Source organism: Cryptomeria japonica, chromosome 1, assembly GCF_030272615.1.
Source record: "Cryptomeria japonica chromosome 1, Sugi_1.0, whole genome shotgun sequence".
Lineage (NCBI taxonomy): Eukaryota > Viridiplantae > Streptophyta > Pinopsida > Cupressales > Cupressaceae > Cryptomeria > Cryptomeria japonica.
The window spans coordinates 564436380-564459086 of record NC_081405.1 but is presented as its reverse complement, the minus strand read 5'-3'; the positions used below and the strand labels follow the sequence as shown (position 1 = coordinate 564459086).

At 40.5% G+C, this 22707-nt stretch overlaps 2 protein-coding genes across 6 annotated transcripts in view; one reads left to right on the top strand and one right to left on the bottom strand.

Annotated features, from left to right (window-relative positions):
- LOC131043949 (uncharacterized) overlaps positions 1 to 22707 on the bottom strand; it is an 80565-nt gene that overhangs the window by 10148 nt on the left and 47710 nt on the right. For 4 of the 5 annotated variants that reach the window (XM_057977203.2, XM_057977205.2, XM_057977204.2 and 1 more), the window contains one exon: positions 21706 to 21771. The exons of the other annotated variant lie outside the window; for it this stretch is intronic. In XM_057977203.2, the coding sequence (XP_057833186.1) occupies positions 21706 to 21771 (66 nt within the window). The remainder of the gene's footprint in view (positions 1 to 21705; positions 21772 to 22707) is intronic. 5 annotated transcript variants of the gene reach the window in all.
- Positions 14278 to 15512, top strand: LOC131875504 (uncharacterized). The gene is made up of 2 exons (XM_059220016.1): positions 14278 to 14671; positions 14785 to 15512. The coding sequence occupies exons 1-2, from the start codon at positions 14317 to 14319 to the stop codon at positions 15171 to 15173; spliced, it is 744 nt and encodes a 247-aa protein (XP_059075999.1). The 5' UTR covers positions 14278 to 14316; the 3' UTR covers positions 15174 to 15512.

The following is a 22707-nucleotide window of genomic DNA, read 5'->3' as shown; positions in this document are numbered from 1 at the left end:
GAGAATAAATTTTAGGAAACTTCATGATAAGTCTTGAGTTATCATTTCCTAAAATAAAACGATTGAGCTAGGAATTTAAAATTTCAAAAAATTCAAAATTCAAAATATGACGATCAACAAATAAAACAATAAAACCAAATCGCCATACCTCAAATCAAGAGCTAACTCTAGAATGCAAAAAGAACAAAATCGCCTATAGTCTTCAACGTGATCTATTTCACCACCCTTGAAATCTTTGACGTGATCTCCAATGCTTGACAAGTTCGCACAATAGATCTTCAAGTTCGCACAAATGAATCTCCAAATTTCGCACCACCTTGAATGATATTAGCGCCACCTTTGGATATCAATTCGCACTTTCCTTTGATTGATAGTTCACACCACCTTGCTTGGAATGAAAGCTCGCACTTGAATGGTAAAATGATGATGTAAAAATGATGGTTTTCACCTCTCTTTATAAGCGCTTCTCACCATTCACCCTAAGGCCGACTTTTGTGATATAAAGCAATTTTCAAACGATTTTTAATTAAATAATAAAGGCCGACCTCCATTTCTAAGCGCTCCTCTTGATTTTTATTAATTAATAAATAATTAATTAAATGCCTTTATTATTTAAATAAATAAATTTCGATTTTTATAAAGGCAAAATAATTAATAAATATTAAGCGCAATATTTAAATGCTAATTTAATAGGATTTTCAAATTTATCGATCTTAGCATTTAAAATAAATTAAAAAAAAAAAATATTTGCTTGAGCGCCAAATTTTTTGAAAATGAAGTATACGTACCTCATCGCCCTGGTCCCTTGAAGAGGGACAGGAGCGATCTCCCTTGTCCTTTCTCGATCTTGCATCTTTGATCTCGAGTTTTCATTGTAAGGTGAAAAATAACATCGTCTCTTTACCCCACGCTTGCATCACTTGCTTTTTACAAGGCATTTTTGATGTTTAGAGGATCATCGCCCTTGTCCCTTGGAGAGGGACAGGAGCGATCCTTGTCTTTTCTCCATTTTAAGCTCAAATTGGTAATATTTAACGTCCATTTCCCTTTGTATCGCCTTCCAAATGATGTTTAAAACCTTGTACAACTTTGTTTTGACGTGGTCTTCAAAGGATTATAAGTGTTTTGGCAAATATCGCCCCGGTCCCTTGGAGAGGGACAGGAGCGATCCATGTGTCCTGGCTCAAATTTGCAAACTTTTGATCTTTGTTCTTCGTTCATTGTCTTCCAAAGGACATCCTTTACTTCGCCAAACCTTGCATTGTCTTGATTTTGAAGGAGCATGAGTGTTTTTGTAAAAAAATCGCTTTGGTCCTTGTCCAAAGGACAGGAGCGATATAGGCTCTATAGCTCATTTGATAACATTTTGACGTTCGAAACCTTTGTAAATCATCTTCAAATGACACCTTATACATTGTGTGATCCCGAAAGACCTTGACTTGGCATGAACTTGAAGGAAAATGAATGATTCCATATAAATCGCCCTGGTCCCTTGGAGAGGGACAGGAGCGATATAGCTTTTGTATTCAATTTGACGATCATTTTACGTTTGAAGTTTTTGTATATCTCCTTCAAAAGACGCCTTAAACCTTTTACAACCTTGTGAAGTCTTGACCTTACGTGATTTTTGCATGAATTAGCCAATATAGTAAACATCGCTCTGGTCCCTTCCCAAGGGACAGGAGCGAACTTCAAGGTTTTGAGTTTGTTCTTGCGTTCTTCAGCTTGCCATTACCTTCAATGTGTGATATGACGTCCCTTGACCCTCCTTAATCGCTTGATGCTTGACAAACTTTCAAAATTTATGCCTTTATGCAAATTTCGCTCTGGTCCCTTGGAGAGGGACAGGAGCGAACTAGGGGTCTTAGTGTAAATCCATTCAATTTAGCAACTTTGGATACTTCGTTCTTCATTGGGACACTTCGAAACGCCTTTACCACCCTTCATCTTGACTTGGAACTGTTTTGAACTTGAGGAAAAGGCAACATACTCATTGTATCGCCCTGGTCCCTTCCTGAGGGACAGGAGCGATTCTAGCTCTGTAGGCCTCATTTCATTTCGTCATCTTCAAAACTTATATTCAACGGATTCGCAATGTCCCATTCCATTCATCCATGCCTTGAGATCGGTTGTAACTTGGCAAGAAAATCATCTATAACAAAAATAGCTCTGGTCCCTTCCTGAGGGACAGGAGCGAACTTAAGCATTTTGGTCCTTTGTTGGCATTTGGCAATCTTCAATTTATCTTCAATGAGTTCATTTTACCTCCTTCCTTGCCTTCAAACATAAACTTGACTTGATCTTTGCCTGAATCTCGCCCTATGAAGAATATCGCTCTGGTCCCTTGGAGAGGGACAGGAGCTACAATGTACTTCGCCCTAGTCCCTTGGAGAGGGACAGGAGCGATTTTGGCATTTTGGACCATTTTTCTTCATGTTTGCTCTTCAAGTTATATTCATTCGATAAAACATATCCCCTTGGACATCTTCAAATCGTCAAGTCGTTGAAATCCTGCAAGGACAAAGCAATATTTGATTTGTAGCTCCGGTCCTTCACTGAGGGACAGGAGCGATTTTGCTCCTACAGGCACCTCTGTGCTTGTGAAAATCTTCAATTTATATTCAACAGAAAGATCACGCCTTTCTCTATCATTTCCAACTCGAAATTCACCTTGACCCTGCAAGGACAGTAAGATATTCGAAAACGAGCTCCGGTCCTTCACTGAGGGACAGGAGCGATTCTGCTCCTACAGGCCAAAATATCATGATTTTACAAGTTTAATCAATTCCCGAGGCAAAAACAAATCATTTACAATGCCTAGGATCAAAAATCAAAGAACTCAAAATCTGGTCAAAATATTCAATCGAACAAAAATTCACATTTCATCATCAACACTTAGACAAATTTAAGCTCTGCACTCAAAATTCCAATTGAAAATAGACCATTCTGGCGAATTCATTTCATTCAAAATTTGCATCCTTCGAAAGGAAGCTCAAAAGCTCTCAAAACTGACTGGATTCTGGCCTGAAAAGACGGCAATTAAAACCCTAAGGCTTGACCCTAAATCCAGACAATTGACTGACTAACAAAACCCTAAAAGCGAAGCGAAAAGCGAGCGAAAAAAACGAGCAAAAAGAGGGGGTCCCCATTTGCAATGGGGCGATGTGTGAAATGGTCACAACACACCCCCAAAGCAAAATAAAGTCAGCTATTATTTTGGTATGTAAACCAACCTTTGTAAACTACAGAAAAGGGCATCATTAGATAAATAAGTGGTGTAATGTGAAGCATCATTAGATTGTAATTTGCTCTTTTCTGGATGATACAAGGAAAGTGGACGGTTGTTTCCCTGTGGATATAGCTCACATTGGGTGAATTACATTAAATATGTGTTATTGTGTACATTATATATATAATTTATAATTGTTTATTGCTCTGGTCTGCCTAAACCCTAAGAAGGCAACGGTACAACAGTCACCTTCACCGGACTGCAATTAAAGAAATCAAAGGTCGTCAACCAATAGCATAAATGATGGATAAGGTTGAAGGACACCACCAATGAGGGATAAGGACATAGTGTTATACAATGCAGAAAATATACTATTTAGAGACTTTCAGCACAAAAGTTCTCTAACGCACTTCCAGATTGCACATATCTTATGTTCCAATTTATCAAGATGATAATAAGCATGGTTGAAAAACTCGCAAAGTTATCGCGGAACTCACAAGCCAGAAATGGTCGCGAGTCACTCGCGAGTATACTTGCAGATGAGTTTTAGGTTAATCTCGCTGTGATTTTTACCCTAAAAATCGCGAAAAAACACTTTAACTCGGCCAAAAAATCGCCGGAAGTCAACACCCAGTCATTTCCGTCAAACCCTAATTTTTTTCCCCGACCTTCATTAATGACGCTGCCTTCATTTTGGACACGCGAGGGCACGTTTTTTTGACACGAACTGAACTGACGAAAATGGGATAAGACGTCTGAAGTTGTAGTTACAGTAATAATTTTATTATATTTAGATCGAAAACTATAGTTTATTTATTTACATATTTATAATAAAATTATGACGGGAATCAAAATTTTAATAAATAAATAAGTGGTTATAAAAAACTATGACGCTAAGCAAATACTAGTTTTCATTTATATCTATAATTTTATTTATATTTAATATATAATTAATAATTGATATTATCAAAGAATTTAAAAATTACAACTTAAAAACTTGCATATTTATATACATCATAACATTATAAAATAAATATTATAACTATACTTATTTTTAATTAATTTATAACGTATATATTAAATTTTTAATACATATATTAATTTGAATTAATATATTTAATTATAATATATATTTTTTATTTCTTTATTTTTTCAAATGTTCGATAAATTTGCCGAGTTATTGCCGATTTTTTTTCCCGAGTTTTTGCGAGTCCCAAGTTTTAAAAAAAATATGGGCTTGCCGAGTCCGAGTTTTTCAACCTTGATAATAAGTTACCCTGCATATTTTAGGGACTACCAAACTGGTGATACTAAACTACATATGCAACATGCATATGGTTTTCCATATGAATAAAAAGTTCAATATGCAGGAGCAGCCATACAAACAGAAACTTGGGCAAACAAGGACAATGAAAACAGTTGCCATATGAGCAGGAGTTAGATACAGAATTGATAAGAGCAGCTACCAGACTTTTACCAAGCACAAGTTAGTGTTTGCACAAACAGATACAGACTTGAAAAGAGTGCCACAAATTTTATGTGAACACATACTAGCACATACCAAGAGCATGCTGAGTACATAGTAAGTGTTTGCATGGACAGATAAAATACTTAGAAAGAGTGATGCAAATGTTATGTGAACACATACTAAGACATACCAACAATATGTGTTTGCATGGAAAGATAAAGACTTGAAAAGAGTGCCACATTGTAATGTCCCCACTTTGAAATAGAACTTAATAATAAATACTAATAATGAAATTTAAATTTTTAAAATTAAATTATAATATAAAAGAATATAATTAAATATAATTAATTAAAATTTAATTAAGTTAATGAATGGTCAAAAGACATGGAAGGAAAAAGTTGTGACTCCCTCAACAATGAGATATAAAAGGGAGAAGAGAACCTCATTTGAGAGGAGAATGATTTGGAAATGGGAAGTGCACATCTGATTTAAATAAGAAGTGCAGACCTGATTATGAAAGGTTATGTCCCTTTTAAAGGGCAGAAATAATGAAGAGTTGCACTCTTTCAAAAGGTGCTAATGGTGAAAGGGTGTCTCTTGCCAAAGGGCATGCATGATGAAGAGATGTGACCTCTCCCTTACATTTAGAGATATCAAGGAAGGGAATCAAAGCATCCAGCACCATCACCATGGATTGGATCAGATCAGAACTGTTATTAAGGTACAGGCAGTAGCATCTTTGTTCTTGGCAGAGAAACGGGACTCGCCCAGACTCGGCGAGTCCGAGTCCGAGTCAGGCCTGCCGAGTCCCAGGGGCTTGAACTCGGACTCGCCGAGTTGGCGAGTTTGGCCCAAACTCACCAAACTCGGCGAGTCCCGAGCCCTGGACTCGGCCGGCGTGGGCATACTTTAAAACACAAAAAAAAATTAGTTTGCAAAGTTTTTTTAAATCCGTTTTATTATGTTAATTGTCTTCTATCCCTAAAAGTGACTTTCATTTCATTCACTTGCAAAAAAAGGAAGAGCAAAGTGAGTTGAGAAGAAAAACAAGGGTGCATAGAAGAAAAACCAGCAAGGAGGAAGCTCAAGTTTTCTTCAATTTGTCACATTGGAGCTGCATTGTGTTTCGATTTGGTGCATCAAGAGTTGGATAGGAAGGGTTTGCAGCTCATTTCAAGCTTCTTGTAAGAGGTAAGATTGTTTTTTTGAACATTATTTTGTTTCTTGTATGCAAAAATTTCATTTTCTATTCATTTATTTTGAAAGTTTTACATTTTATTGTATGCAAGATCTTTTGTATGTTTGTAATTTGTATGTAGCATGTAGTATGTAGTTGTACTATGTAGGGTTGTATGTAGGGTTTGTAAATTTTTTTTTTTAAAAGTAGGGTTTGACAAACCCTACAATTTTTTTTTTAAAAATTTACAAACCCTACTTTAGTTTTTTTGAATGTATGTATTAATTTTATTTTGTATTTGTAATGTTTTATTGCAGCAAACTTCACTTTATTATTTGCCTCAACTTCAAGTTTCACAAAACTATCCTAAAATGTCTACTTCAGCTTCTAGACCCCCCATTAGAAAGGACCCTGCTTGGAAATATCATGAGGATTTTCCAGGGCAAGGAAAGGGGCAAACAAAATGTATGTTTTGCAAAACAATATTCCATGGAGGTATATACAGGCTGAAATACCATATTGCTGGTGTGCGTGGAAATGATGCCGAACCATGCCTAAAAGCAGTCCCTGAGGCCGTACGTGATTGTTATGTAATGGTTGAGGAGATTGAAAGAAAAAAGAAACAAAAGGAGGATCGAGCAACCACTGGGAGAGAGACAGTTTTAGGAAGAGGGACACAGTCAGGTTGTGTTGGAGGCCCTTCTTCCTTACCTCCATATCGTCCCACTCAGTTTGCTACTACTGGTGCTTCCATTTTTGCTTCTGCTTCTATAAGTGGCAGTGCCACCGCCACTTCTCATGCTCCTACCACTAGTAGTTGTAGTGGGAATGTTACCATTGGACCTAGGATTCGTAAATCTAGGTTGGATTCCTTCTTTGTGCCTCGCACTACTTCTGGGTCCCAACCGTCGCTTGAGTGGCATGGGTTGGAACAAGGAGGTCCATGATGCTGCTAAAATGGCAGTTGGCAGGTTTTGGAGCTACAGCTGTATTCCATTCTTTGTAGCCAGGTGAATGTTTTACTCACTTTTATGTTTGATAACTTTGATTGTTTTAATTTTTATACTTAACTTATCTCATTGAATTTCTTTGCGACAGGTCTCATTGATTGTTTTAATTTTTATACTTATCTTATCTCATTGAGTTTCTTTGCGACAGGTCTCCTTATTGGCAACAAATGGTTGATGCCATTACCATATGCGGGGCGGGGTTCAAAGCCCCTAGTGAGAGTGATTTGAGGGGACCCATTTTGTCTCAAATGGTGGATGATGTGAAAAAGGATTTAGATGAACAACGCCACATATGGAGCACTAAAGGTTGCACCATCATGACTGATGGTTGGACGGATAGGAGAAATAGAACTCTCCTTAATTTTCTTGTTTCTTCCGCAAGTGATTGATTAATTTTAGTTTCATAAAGTCTTTAATTTTTTATTTTTTATCTAATGGTTTATTGAATGATCATTGACCTAGCTTTATTTTTTTATTTCGGGGGGCACCGTTTTTATCAAGTCCATTGATGCCTCCGCCCATTGCAAGAATGCCACCTACCTATGTGAGCAGATAGAGGAGGTGATTGAAGATGTGGGTGAGGAGAACGTGGTACAGGTGGTGACCGACAATGCAGCAAATTATGTTGCTGCGGGTAAACTTTTGATTACAAACTAATTTTGTTTGCAAATTAATTACTATCTTGTAGTTTGTACCTCTATTAATTACAATTTACAATGCAACAAATTATGTTGCTGCAGGTAGACTATTGATGGAGAGGCACCCATCTATAGTTTGGACTCCATGTGTTGCTCGTTGCATTGACCTCATGTTGGAGGATATTGGAAAAATCCCATGGGTCAAGAGATGTGTAGAAAGGGCAAGAAATGTCTGCAAATTTGTATATAATCATTCATGGGTGTTGGCTCTTATGAGACAATACACCAAGCAGAAGGAGTTAGCTCGTCCAGGAATCACAAGATTTGCCACAAACTTCCTCACATTGCAGTCCATGCTTAGGTCTAAGTCTGCCTTGAGACGTATGATTGTTGGTGAGGAGTGGTCTTCCTCATCCTATGCTACCACCCCTGCAGGGATAGAGATGGCAGACTGCATTTTTGATGAGCAAGGCTTTTGGGTCCCTTGTGATGAGATAGTGAAGGTAATTTTTTTATAAATTCTACAATTTAACTTCATGTTTTATAACTTATTATATGTATTCTCTTATTTGCTCATTTTTCTAAATTACACAATATTTTCAATTTTGCAGTTTGTTGAGCCCTTGGTGGTTTTGTTGCGAGTTGCATGTTATCGGGAAAAAGTGTATAGTTAGTAATGTTAATTATCAATAGTTAGTTAGCCGACGGGTAGGTAGTTGGAGTCGCGACGGTTGGGTCGCACCCCTTCGGCAATCATATATTGTATCACCTCCGGGTGTTGTGGTATGTAATGTTAGCCGTGTCAGATGTAATGTATTGTGAACGACGGATATAATATGAACATCCTTTGACATTAATGGAAAGCTTATGCTGGTACTTCTTTTATATTTGCATTGTACATTGCTGTTCAGTTTCTGTATTCTTCCTGTTTACCCAGTGAGGTAAACATTTGGCGCCGTTGCCTAGACGAACTCAGGAATGGAAGACACGGATGGCGCACAGACACAATGGGCCTACCCGTTGGTGAAGTAAACCCGGAGAACCGACGACAGCAAATTTTACGAGAATTTCATGAGCGCCAGGATGACGAACGTAGGGAAGACCGACAAAGGACAAATAATCCTTAAATTGTGAGAAATAAAGAACACTGTTAGAAGCAGAAGAATTATGTTGATTGTATACAAAAGAATGAATTAATAAAGACGTGTTGTGTTTTGATTTATGTGTTGAGAAACATGAAATTGTACCACAATTAATGCCCAATTTACTGAATAAAGACAGAAATAAGAAATTAGAAACCGACGAGTGGGAGGCTGCGCAGAAGGCTTTGATTCTGGAACAACGTGTAGAACGTAGACGGAGGCTAAGGCAACTTGCCGAAGGACGACCTGCCGAAGGGTTGCCCGAAGGGAACCAAGGAGGTGTCACGGAAGGTGCAGAAGCCGAGGGGAATTTCTACGCGTCGCCAGACTACGGTAGAGCGAGAAGCCTTGAAGAGTTTCTGGAGGAAACTAGGTTACGGAGAGAACTAGTTGAAGAGACTCGAGATCGGTTCAAAAACTTATCTCTCACGCCACAAAGGGAGGATCACCGAAGGGAGCCGGGCACGGGTGACGACGAAGTGCCACAAAGGGAGGATCACCGAAGGGAGCCTGGCACGGGTGACGACGAAGGGGAAGTTAACCGCACGGTAGGTATAAGGCAGAACACTGTACCTTCGGTCACCACCACAGGAGACATCAGCGGCATCGGAGGAAGTAACCGCACGGTAGGTACAAGGCAGAACACCGTACCTTTGGTCACCACCACAGGAGGCATTAGCGGCATCGGAGGGAGCAGCACCGGAGGGCAGACACAGCCACAACCACCTCCAAGTAGACGATTTCCATCAATGGCGACCAAACAGAAGTTACCCAAATTCAACGGGGATAGCAAAGATGATCCCGCACGGCATTGCCGTACATGCGAAACCATCTGGACAGCCAACGGGGTGACTGACCAGGATGAATGGATGAAGCAGTTCCCCGCCACACTGAGAGGAGTGGCTATTGACTGGTATGCAGACTTGGATAAAACCAGTGTAACTACGTGGGATGAATTGAAGAAGGCATTCGAGAAGGAATTCCGGCTTCTCCGAGATGATAACGAGATAGTTTCCGAAATCTACGGAACAAAGCAAGGAAAGAAGGAGACCGTACGGGCGTACGGGCGCCGACTAAAAGAGTTAGTCGGGAAAATGGAAAGCCAACCGGCCGATGGCTTGAAGAAGAGGTGGTTTGTCGAGGGTTTGAACCCTAAGCTACGACGAAAGATGAAAATTGTGCCTCCAACATCCTACGACGACGCATACAACCGGGCCATGGACCTGGAAAGTGAAAATAAGACGGCCAAAAAGAAGAAGAATAGATCATCATCATCTGAAGATGATGACACATCGGAAGAAGAGAGTAGTAGTGACGAGAAGCCGAGGAAGAAAGTCACAGCCCTTCAAAAAGATATGGAAAGGATGTTAAAAGAATTTAAGACAATGAAGGGGACTACAAGTAAGGACGAGGAACTATGGTGCACGGAGTGTAAGGAGAGCGGCCACACGAAAGGTGCCTGTCCCAAGAAGGCATTCTGCGACATCTGCCAGATTATGGGGCATTCTACGAAGGAATGTCCATACAATCTGAAGGCACGTAACCAGCAAGTGCTCTTTGCGCAGGAGCAGCCATCCACATCGGAGGCAAACAATAATGCATCATCTGGAGGATACCGGGACAACAGACGCGGTGGTGGAAGGAATAGCAACAATACCAATAACGGAAGCCGTCTCCAGTATGACGCCAAGGGCCGGCCAATTATCCAATGTAGGGCCTGTAATCAGTGGGGGCACTTCGCCCGTGATTGCACGAAGGAAGCCACCCCTCAGCACCTCTGCCGTTGGTGTGGGCCAGGCGACCATGAGGACGCAAATTGCCCGCAGGCAGGGGTGAATCTCCTCAACATTGAGAAGGCTGAGAAGACTGGTGAGAAAGAAGTATTGGCGATCACCCGCGCCCAGACGAAAAAAGCCACTTATCCCGACCTCCGTACGGAGAAGGAGAGATTACGGGAGGCAAAGGCCAATATTGAACGTGAGATGACAACTGAACGACGGGACAACGAGGTGGCGAGTACATCATTCCGTACGGAAGTGGAAAAAAACATCATTGGGCAAATATTGCAGATGGAGGTGCCGATAAAGGTAAAAGACCTTCTAGACTCTATGCCACAATTGAGGACTGCCATCCTCACCAATGTGCAAAGCACCGCATTGTCGAGTGCACCACAGGTAGGGGTTCTCGCCACTGCTACGAAGAGTACACCACAGGTAGGGGTTCTCGCCACTGCTACGAAGAGTACACCACAGGTGGAGGTTTCCGTCAGCCCTTCGACTGACCCGATGTTACTAGCCTTGAGCAGTGGTAGACACCCAGCTGTGGTAGAAATGGGTATCTGTGGGACCATTCTGAAGGACACCATTGTGGACGGTGGATCTGGGGTGAATGTACTACCAGAAGAAACATGGAAGCGGCTGGGGAAGCCCACCCTGTGGCCACCCACATTCAACCTGGTGGGAGCGGACCAACACGGCATTAAGCCACTCGGCCTGTTGATGGCCCAGCAAGTGACAATTGGTACGCAACCATTCTTGTTAGATTTCGTGGTCATTCCCTCGAAGAAGAAAGGCTATGACGCCATCCTGGGGAGAGTGTGGTTGATCAACGCAAGGGTAAACCACAACTGGAAGAAAAATACACTTTCCATGGAGAAGGGAGGGCGAAAATATACCATTGACCTACACACCCAAAATGTCGGCGAAGAGCTCGCCTCTTCCGACTCGGAGGACTCTAATAAAGGGGAAGGGGGTCCCGATGAAAGTAAGGGCAAGAACGCGATGGAGCCGAACAGTGAAGGGGTGCTAGAATTGGAGGGATGTTCTGAAGATGAGAGATGCTCACTTAACGGGCTCTTCCATTGGCAGATGGAAGATTACGAAATGTTCCAAAGCTACAGGCTCGAAGTAGAGGAACCAGAGCAACCAACAGAGGTGTACCTGCCGGAATACAAAGAATATTGGAAGGGAGACGCCCCAAACCCTGGCGACGTAAATAATCCGAAGAGTGTCGGCACCAATTGGAACCCTGTGTGGAAGGCCGCAGCCTTCAAAATCTTTATTATCCTTCTTCTTCTTATGTACGGGAAGGAGGTCGTGGTCCCTGTAGAATTTGTGGTTCCAGGTCTTTCAATGACCAATGAAAATAGATTGGCCACCAATGGGTACAAATTGAAACCTTACCACGCGAAGCGCGCAGGGGACCCGAGAGGCCAGACAGACACTCGAGAGTCCGGAGGGGGACCCGAGAGGATGGAAGGAGACTCGAGAGGCCGGGCAGGCGACTCACCAGGTATAGGACCAAAACAGGAGACTGTCGAGCGAGGAAAACCGAGAAGGATGAAGGGCAATCCCAGAGACACGGGACTTGAACAGACGACTCTCTAAGACATCTAAATTAAGAGATGAAAAAAAAAAAAAAAAAACGTACGGTCGTATGACAAGTGACCGTACAGTCAAAAAGAAAAAAGAAAAAAAAAAAAAAAAAAAAGAAAAGGGACCACCGTACGGTGGCCACGTAGTGGATACCACCGTGCGGTGGCACCACCACGGTGGACACCACCGTGCGGTGGCACCACCAACGGTGGACACCACCGTGCGGTGGGACCACCGAAGGTGGAAGCCACCGTGCGGTGGGACCACCGAAGGTGGAAGCCACCGTGCGGTGGAAACCACCGGTGGAAGCCACCGTGCGGTGGAAGCCGTGGAGCATAAAGCCGCCTACCGAAGGGAAAGCCGCCCACCGAAGGGAAAGCCGCATAAAAAAGGTCATTCGAACGCAGCGCAAAGGAAACACAGGACACGCAGGGAAGGAAGAAGAACCCCGCACCACCACGCCACCACGCGATAAGGGAAAACAAGAGCCGCCGAAGGGAGGGAAAGAAGAAGAAGCCACCGTGCGGTGGAAACCGAAGGCCGTGGGAGATAAAGGCGTGGAAGACGACACCGCACGCTAAGAACGCCGCACGAAGGAGATGCCGCGGGGGAATGAAGGAAGTCAAACGCCAAAAAAAAAAATTGAAATGAAGGATTAATTACTTGTATGGGCGAACAGAAGGTGAACCCAATCCGATGTACCAGCCGAATAGCGTGAAGAGAAAGAAGCTACCGTGCGATAGAAGGAAGGAAGTCGAATTTTGGGCGAAGAAGGAGCTACCGTGCGGTAGAAGGAAGAACAGCGTGTGGTATAAAATTAAAAAAAAAAAAAAAAAAAAAAAAAAAAACGACGACGGATTGAAAAATGATTCGATGACATCTGGAGCCTGGACACTGAAAATATTGGAGTGTAGAAGAAGGGTTTTTGACATCATAAAATATCACAGAAATGCAGTGCGCCATGGACTTTCATGGGGTTCTGAAGGTTGTAAATTGGTGTTGGCGGCGGGGGCGCTGCCCCTCGACCCCGCCCTGTACTGCGACAGGGAGCGCACCTGGGGCGCTGCCCCAGGACCCCGCGAGGGGCGCTGCCCCTCGACCCCGCGGGGGCGCTGCCCCTCGACCCCGCTGGGGGCGTTGCCCCCAGACCCCCAGTTTATTTTGGAGCTACAGAATACCACGGGAAGTGTTGTGCTTGTCCGTACTGTGAGAAGGAAGCCTGCAGCTAAGCATTGGCGGGAATGCCATAAGCCGTAGAGGGAGACGGATTTGGAGTTGGGAACAAACAGAGTTTGAGGGAAGGCATTGCAGGTCCGCACAGTTGTATGACACCAGGGAGTTATTCAGTTCAGTTTTTAGCCTTTGGGGAGTGTGATGGCGGATTTGAGGTGTCTCCTAACATTTGTGCCAGCGGATTGTGGTCACCTCCAGGCATGACTGGTACGCTTTGAGGGACTCGGAGGATGTCTCGGCGGGACGTGAGGTTGCCGTGGTGGATGCATAGAGGGCTCGGGAGGAGCTGACCACCAGGTTGGAGGCAATAGTCGTGTGAGACTTAGTTCAGCGTACCCAGGAGTTGGATGCCGGGAGAGCAGCACGGGTGGCTATCGAGGACAAATTGGCTAGGGAGACCATATCAATTGAGTAGCAGTGGGTGGAAGCTGAGACTGAAAAACGTGTTTTGCAGACAAGTTTGGGTTAGGCATAGGAGGATTGTGATGGCCAAGGAAGCCATATTGGTGAAATCCGCACTTGAGCATTGGCTGGTAGCAGAAAAGGTTTTCAGGCGAGGACGCAGCAAGTGTATAAGATCTGGGCCCGACTAGCGTCAGTAGTTCCTGCCATTCATCTCTATTTTGTATTAAGTCGTCGGAGTCGACTTCTTTTCTTGGGGGGGATGATGTTATCGGGAAAAAGTGTATAGTTAGTAATGTTAATTATCAATAGTTAGTTAGCCGACGGGTAGGTAGTTGGAGTCGCGACGGTTGGGTCGCACCCCTTCGGCAATCATATATTGTATCACCTCCGGGTGTTGTGGTATGTAATGTTAGCCGTGTCAGATGTAATGTATTGTGAACGACGGATATAATATGAACATCCTTTGACATTAATGGAAAGCTTATGCTGGTACTTCTTTTATATTTGCATTGTACATTGCTGTTCAGTTTCTGTATTCTCTTATTTGCTCATTTTTCTAAATTACACAATATTTTCAATTTTGCAGTTTGTTGAGCCCTTGGTGGTTTTGTTGCGAGTTGCAGATGGAGATAAGCCCGCAATGGGCTATATATATGAGGGCATGGATAGGGCGAAGGAGGCCATCAGATTCGTCTATGGAGCAGATGAGAGCAAGTATGGTCCCATTTGGGAGATCATTGATAGGAAATGGCATCATCAGCTTCATAGGCCCATCCATGCGGCAGCCTATTATCTGAATCCGGCATTCAGTTTTATCCCTTCTTTCAAGGCTGATGTGGAGGTCCTTAATGGGCTATATGCAATCATGGAGAAGATGGGACCTGCTGGTACTTCTCAGATAGACCTTTTTCGAGAGCTACAGATGTTCTTAGATGCACAAGGGGAGACCTTCTCTCGTCCTGTCGCCAAAGACGGTAGGACAACTATGATGCCAGGTAAAAATAAATTGTTAGGCTTAATTTTAGTTTTATTCAATACTATATTGTAACTTGTTAAATGAGTTCATGAGTGAGCCTGATTTTATTTATTTTTCTCATTTCAAACTCAGATCATTGGTGGAACTTTTTTGGCCCAGAGACACCAAATATTCAGAAGTTGGCCATTCGCATCTTGAGCCAACCATGCAGCGCATCAGGTTGTGAGCGCAATTGGAGTATGTTTGAGCACATACACTCCAAGAGGCGCAATAGATTATTTGTGGAGAAGATGAATGATCTCGTCTTTGTTCACTACAACCTCCGCCTAAGAATGAGAAAGAATGCAACAGTTGACATGTCTCCTATCATTCTAGATGAGGTTGATCTTGAAGCAAAGTGGGCCAATGAGAATCAGACAGCTCCTGGGACTCCTGCAGCTGTATTTAGTGATGATGACATTGATTGGATTGACCAAATAGATATAGAGGCTGAGGCTGTAGCCATGGCAGAGGAGGAGTAGAGAGCACGAGCGGAGACGGGAAATACTGAGACTCAGAGTGACACAGTTGTTCCTGATGTTGGCGAGCATGACACAGTTGTTCCTGATGTTGGTGAGCATGGCATGGTGTCACGGGGAGCGACTATGGCTGCTGAATCATCCAGGACCTACTTTAAATGCCTTCGCAGGGGGCCAGGGCGAGAGGGTTCAGTTGCACGGCCCTCTGAGCCATAGGCTTGAACACTTGTAGTTGTATTTAGCATTTACTATTTACCTTTGGTATTTGTATGAAACATTTGATGATGATCATATGATGACATGGATTTTTTATTCCATGAGTTTTGTAATATTGTATACATTTGACAATATTTATATATCTATGCTTGTTATTTTCTTCAGCTACAATTTGCGTTTATGCTTATGTGATTGATGTATACTTGTGTATGTAATCAAATGAGCCGAGTTTGATGATGTTTTTGTGTCTTTAAGGTGTATTCAATAAAGGGTGTCTGAAACAAGTTTTAAATCTTTAAAAATCTCTAAATTTCTTGAGTTTTTCACTTTCCCGAGTCCAGCCGAGTCTAGAGCCAAGTCTGACGCCGAGTCCCGAGTCCAAGTCCGAGTCGGCCTTGCCGAGTCCGAGCCGAGTCCGAGTCCCGTTTCTTTGGTTCTTGGTGATATGCATTGGGATGTGCTGAATATGTATGCTTAATATATGAAGCCTGATAATGTTGTTATGCAGAATTTAGTAGTAATTAATATAGACTGCAATATGTATAGCAGTCATACTTATTTTCACATATATTCATAAAACATAGAGGAAATTATAAAGACTGCAAGCAAGGATAAGAAAGAGGAAGAGCTCAGTGACAGGTACGTATATAAAGGGTTCCTGATTTAATATTGGGATATAACAGCCAGTATTAAATATAAACTGTTGCGTATGATCTTAATTAAATTAGCAGCATTAATACGATATAAAGCTGAATAAGCCAAAAATATATAAGAATTCAAACAGCATTAAAATGATTACACATGACATTACTGTTAGACATAATACATATAAATATGTGTGTGTGTGTGTGTGTGTGTGTTAATGAATCCAAGAATGAATAAAGCAGCGTTACTGGGAGACGCGTCTCGAAGACTGATACACGTCTCTCATCTCCAAAACGTCTCTGGAGGCACCATTCTAAGAAGGATTCATTGGAGATATATCTCCTGCGTCTCCTGTCAGGAAATATGGAGTCTCCCGTGAAAAAAACACTTTAAAACGATTATTTTAAAAACCACGCCCGATCGCATCACAGTCGCGTCATAAAAAAGACGACGAAAACCTAAAAATCGCGAGTTGCTTTTGTTGATTTAAACACCTAACAATAACCAAATCGCAAAACGTATATCGCAGCTCACAAAACTCGCAGTGCTAAACAGTAAACCTAAATCACAAATCGCAGGAGGAAAAAAATGTGACCCAATTGGGAAAAATCACGTGGCAGGTGGAAAACTATCACTGTCCAGTTTTGTTGCAATTTCCCATCGATCCAGGTAGATTTCCATTTCATTTCAGTTTCGATTTGTAGTTTTCATTTGCGTTTTTCTGGGTTTTTTATTTTTCTGATTTCTCGATTTAGTTTTTATTGTTTTCATATTTGAAATTTTGAATAGTAATACAGTTTTTAGTTTTATTATTTATACAGTATTACTTAATAAATAGTGACGTAGTATATTACTATGTTACTATTTAATAAGTAATACTATTTTAATATTACTTATTAAAAATACTAATGCAGTATTACTGTATAAGTGTATTAGCAATTACTAATACTAATACAGTATACTTATTAAAAATTAAAAAAAAAATTTAAAATTTAATAAATTGAAATTATAAAATTAACAATTTTAATTTCAATTTTCAAACTACTATTATAAAATTAAAAATTAATATCAAACTGTTAAATTTATATCAGACTGATACAAATTTCAAACTACTATTATAAAATTAAAAATTAATATCAAACTGTTAAATTTATATCAGACTGATACAAATTTAACAAATTAAACTACTATTATAAAATTAAAAATTAATATCAGACTATTAAATTTATATCAGACTGATACAAATTTAACAAATTAACAGTCTAATACAAATTTTTAATTTAACAGTCTGATATAAATTTTATAATTTTATAAATTTAGAAGTATGATTATGATACATTTTTTTATTCTAACTATCTGATACAAATTTTAACAGTTGTATAACTGTCTGATATAAATTAAAATAACAACTTTAAATTCTTTTAACAGTCTTATTATTGTACAATTTCAACAGTCCGATAAATTTAAAACATCAGACCTGGTAATAATTTTTGAATTTTTATTTTGTTTTGCAGATTGCAGAATGTCAGGGGGGGCAGGGCGGGAACAAGGCTTGTACCCCTTATGGAAGTATGTTGACCATGTTCTAGGGCCAAAAGGAACACAGGGAACAGCCGCTATTAAATGTAAACTTTGTCCATTGGGATGGAAAGGTACCTACACGAGGGTGAAGGCTCATTTCCTTCACCTTCCAGGAAACGGTGTTGAAATTTGTACAAATGAGTCAGAACGATATGAGGCTGTGAGGGAGCAAGAAAGGGCTGATGGGAAAGTTTACAATATGAGCTTCTCTAATGCTTCAACCACAGGGGCAACTAGAGAGCCAGAAGTAGATGTGTCTTCTAGTGTTGTAGGAGCACACCAGTCTGAGTCTCACAAGAGACCACATACTAGCATCTCGAACGTCATTGGAAGGCTATTTGATGTGCAAGGTCGAGAAGCAGTTGATGCAGCAATTGCACACTTCTTTTATGCAAATGGAATACCATTTAATGATGCTCGCTCAACTTTCTATGTAGAGATGGTCCAAGCTATCAATAATGGACCAGCTGGGTATAAACCACCTAGGTCTGAAAAGCTTGACACAACTGTAATTGACAAGGGAAAAACTCAATTAGAGCAACAAACTGCACCAATGAAGAGAGTGTGGTCTACAGAAGGTTGCAGTATAGTGATGGACAGGTGGACAGATGCTAGAAATCGTCCACTACTTAATGTCATGGTGACATGTAGCAAAGGGTCTTATTTTTTGAAGGCAATATACTATTCAAGGCAAGAAAAGAATGCAGATTTTCTTCATAACCAGCTATGTGACAGCATTGAGGAGGTGGGGGCATCACATGTAGTCCAAGTTATTACCGATGCTGCCCCTATTTGTAAAGCAGCAGGTATGATGGTGTAAACCAAGTACAAGCATATATTTTAGACACCATGTTGTGTGCATTCATTGAACAATGCACTCAAAGATATTGGCAAGTTCCAGTGGGTTTCAGACTTCGTAGAAAAGGGCAGAAAAATACAGATGTTCATATGTAACCATCACCACACACAAGCCATTTATCGTACGTTTGCCAAAGTGGAACTTCTCAAACTAGCTGATACACAATTTGCTTCCTATTTTATTCTTCTTGACCGCCTTTGTGAAGTCAAAGGAGCTTTGTGTTCCACAGTTGTTAGTGATGCATGGCCATCTTGGAGGCAATCTACATCAGATACTGCAGTTGAGGTGAGAGGTTTGGTCCTTGATGACCGTTTGGGCTGATGTGAGATTTGTTGTGGATTTTATTAGAACCATATGTGAGGTGATTAAATAAACAGACTCAAACAAGCCATGTTTGGGGGAAGTTTATGAAGAAATAAATTCCATGTGTAAAAGAGGCAAAAAATTAACTGATGCAAAAGATCCTTCTTTATATCCTTTGATAGAAGAAAAGTTACATGGAAGATGGAACAAACTAAACACACCCCTTCATTGTGCTACCCATGTCTTAAATCCTAAATGGCATAATACAGAAGAGACCAAAAAGAGGGCTCCACATGTGCATAGAGAGGTAATGAAAAGATTTTGGGCTGCAGTAAAAAAGATTTATGGTCAACGTGAGGATGCCTCAATCATAAGGACTCAATGGAATAAGTTTTCACGTGGGCAAGGTGATTTCTCTTCAGTGGAAGCTTTATATGATATGCGGACAAAGAAAGATCCTTTAGAGTGGTGGTGGAACCATGGAGGTGAAACCCCTAATTGCAATCATTTGCAATCGGATTGCTCTAAGAAGTAGCTAGCTCTTCATCTTGTGAGAGGAATTGGAGCAGTTATGGTTTTATTCATTCACAAAAGAGGAACCGATTGGGGTCAAAGAAAGCAGAGAACTTGGTCTCCATTCGTAGCTCACTTTGTCTTCTCTCTCGTGTTAATCCTGGTTACATGGAGGGTCCTTCAGCAAAATGGGACCAAATTGCACCTGATGGAGGAGTTGCAGCCCTATGGGATGAAGCGGTTGAACCAGATGGCCTTACTGAATTGCCCCCAGTTCTACTACCATCAGAGGAACCTGAGTTAGAGAGTGATGAGTATCTGGAGACCATCCTAGCTGAGGACCTTCATATGGTTGATCCAAACATAGCAGAGTAGATGATAGATTTCTGGTTTTTGTTTTTTCGTTTGTGTATCAGCATCAAACTATCAATGTTTTTGAATTTCAATTTGTAATGATGCTGCTACCTAATATGAAATATCAGATATGTAGTGTGAGTTTTGAACTTTTCAGTCTTATTGACACAATGACATTTGACATTTGTGTATTTAAACTTGAAAGTTAATATTGATTTGTTAAACTTTCCCATTATTCTTGTTTTCAAAATTTTATGTTATGATATTTACTGAAAAATATTAAATTATATTAAAAAAGTAATTTGCCGTCTCCAAGTACGCCGTCTCCAAGTACCCCGTCTCCTATTTTTGAAAATTTGCCCAGTGCCCGTCTCCAAAGTACCCAAGTACCCCCATCTCCTGGTAACCTTGGAATAAGGCAATCAAATTCAGTTTGCACAGATTGTTATACTTCATATAGTGTTAATAATATAAGAAACAGTGTAGTGACTGTAATGGAATAATGACAAATAGTGATCAATACTGATACAAAGTAAAAACAACAGAAAGCATTGATGACAATCTAATATAAGGCACTAATGTGATATAATGGAATTGTAATAACTATGTCAAGTATAATTGATTATTGTAATGAGCTGAGAATATCACAAATGGTTCATTGCATATGAGGGACTCTCTCTTAAGCAAGCCACTCCATAGTGGATGCCTAAACCCTGCCACATGGGTCCGAGAGGGGTGTAGCATCTGCTCTTGGGCTTAAGAGAGGTGGTGATTGCCACTCCATGATGGATGCTTAACACCAGCCACATGGAGACAAGAGGATGTAGCATCTGCTCTTGGGTCTAGGGTGGAGGGTCTCTTGGACACCCTATCCAGCTAGCCTACCCTAGTGCGCTACGGAATGGAAATGGCAACTAACCTACAATCTGGTTTTATCTAACAAATATAATACTAAAGGTAATTAATACATAAAATGGAATTTTATCACTCAATCTAATTCATTAGTATATGTTTCAGTTTATAAGTATTACTTCATATGTGTTCTCTAATTTTGTGTTGCAAGAAAACATTATACAAAGGTACTCCCATAAACTTAATTACCTATTTTAGATTTGGGAAAATTTCGGTTAATTTAAAGTATAACTAATTAGGGGACATTACACACATATGTTATGTGAACACATACTAAGCACATACGAAGAGCTCTACCAGTTAAATTACAGGATATTGAAATGAGCAGAGTCTAAAGCATATTACCAGAAAAAACTACTAACAGTACAACAAGTTTCATATGTGAATAAATCGCGCATTCATAACCAGATTTGTGAACAAAAACAATTATAGGGGGAAACTATAAATGAGATTGGTGAAAAATTGGAAATTCTACAAATAAAGCATGGTTATTAGTAAGCCAACACCTTATTGTCCAAGCCAGAATGAGCAACAGGAAACCTCAAATAGATCAATTATAGTCATCATTCATGGAATATGTGCTGCTAAAAAACAGGATTGGTTTGAAAAGTTGCCATCTGCATCATTGGCTTATAATACATCATTTAAATCAATAACTGGGTTTACAGTATTTTAATTTAATTTGCAGACATGAGGTTGTGATGCCAATTGAACTCCTTGTACCAGGCTGTGTAGAACTGGTTGAAAAATTAATAAAGCATGCAAGATAGACTATTCAAATGACTAAACTTGATGAAGAAAGCATTTCAGCTCATTGGTCAGTTCAAACCAAACAGCAAAGACGAAACTACTGGGAAGTAGCATGACCAACATGTAAAGAAAATGCAATTCAAAACCAGGTATGTTCATTTTGATAAACTAACTACAAAATGACATCAATTAAAAAAGCTGTGGGAAGGTACATTATAATTTAAATGTATTCATCCATGAATTGTTCAGCAGATGTATATGAAACAACATGCAAATATGATAAATGCATTAAAATTGAAACAAAAATACCAAACCAAGGGGATGTTTGTGTAAATTGGATTGAGGTGAAGCAAATTCAGAAACTCAACAAGAAGCAGAACAAAGAAGAGGATTGGTTGTCACCTGTTGATCTGGATAACCAGAGCCAATCACAAATCTCAAAGTACAATTGCACCAAGTGAACTTCAACTGAAGCCGCATAAAGTACAAAAATTATATTCATCAGACAGCAGCCAACCTTAACCATTGCAAAATGGCAATCATCAAGAAAGGAAACAGCATTCAATGCATAAGACAGCAGCCACCGGCAAACACAAAACATTGTTGCCACTCAATGATTACAAGATGGAGTGCACAATATGCCACAGCAACTAAATACACTATTGAATGAATTACATGTGTAAAGAGACAATGTTTCCAAGCAGTGCCACACAAACATTCCAATCAATTTAATGGCACCCCATGATTAGAAAAGAAAACTGCTGCCCAGAGGTCATACAAGACAACTGCCACCAGCCAAACAACCTATATTTGGTGAGCTGAAGATGAATTAAAAGAGACATTCAAGAACCAAACGAGCTCCACAAATCAAAAAATTGCACTTTTGCATCAATTAAATGCTGAGAGAAACAAGATTAAACAAAACGAACTATCCAACACATTTTCAAGATTGCAACATTTATAAACAGAACTTGATTTGGCTCCAATATATAGATGTAGGTTGTAAGAGCTCAAAAAAGTTTATTTTTTAATAAAAATCAATGCGATATATTCACAAGAGGGAAGTTACGGGTCTGTTGTGACCATTTCACATCACCCCATCACAAATGGGGACCCCTCTTTTGCTTTCAGTTTTAGGTCTTAGGCTAGTTTAGTGGCAGTCAGATCCCTTAGTTTGAACAAGGTTAGAGTTGATTTAGTCCTCAACACCTTCGCAATGAACGATATATGATGATCATTTCCTTTGATCAACATCATCAGAGATGGAAACAATGAATGCAAGTGTGAAGGTCAGTCATAGGAATTGAGATGTTAGATTTGAGGCAATCAAGACGAAGGCCTAAACAACCATGAAAGGCTTTGTTGATGATGTCAGACCCTTAGAGTGAGTGAGGTGAATGCCAC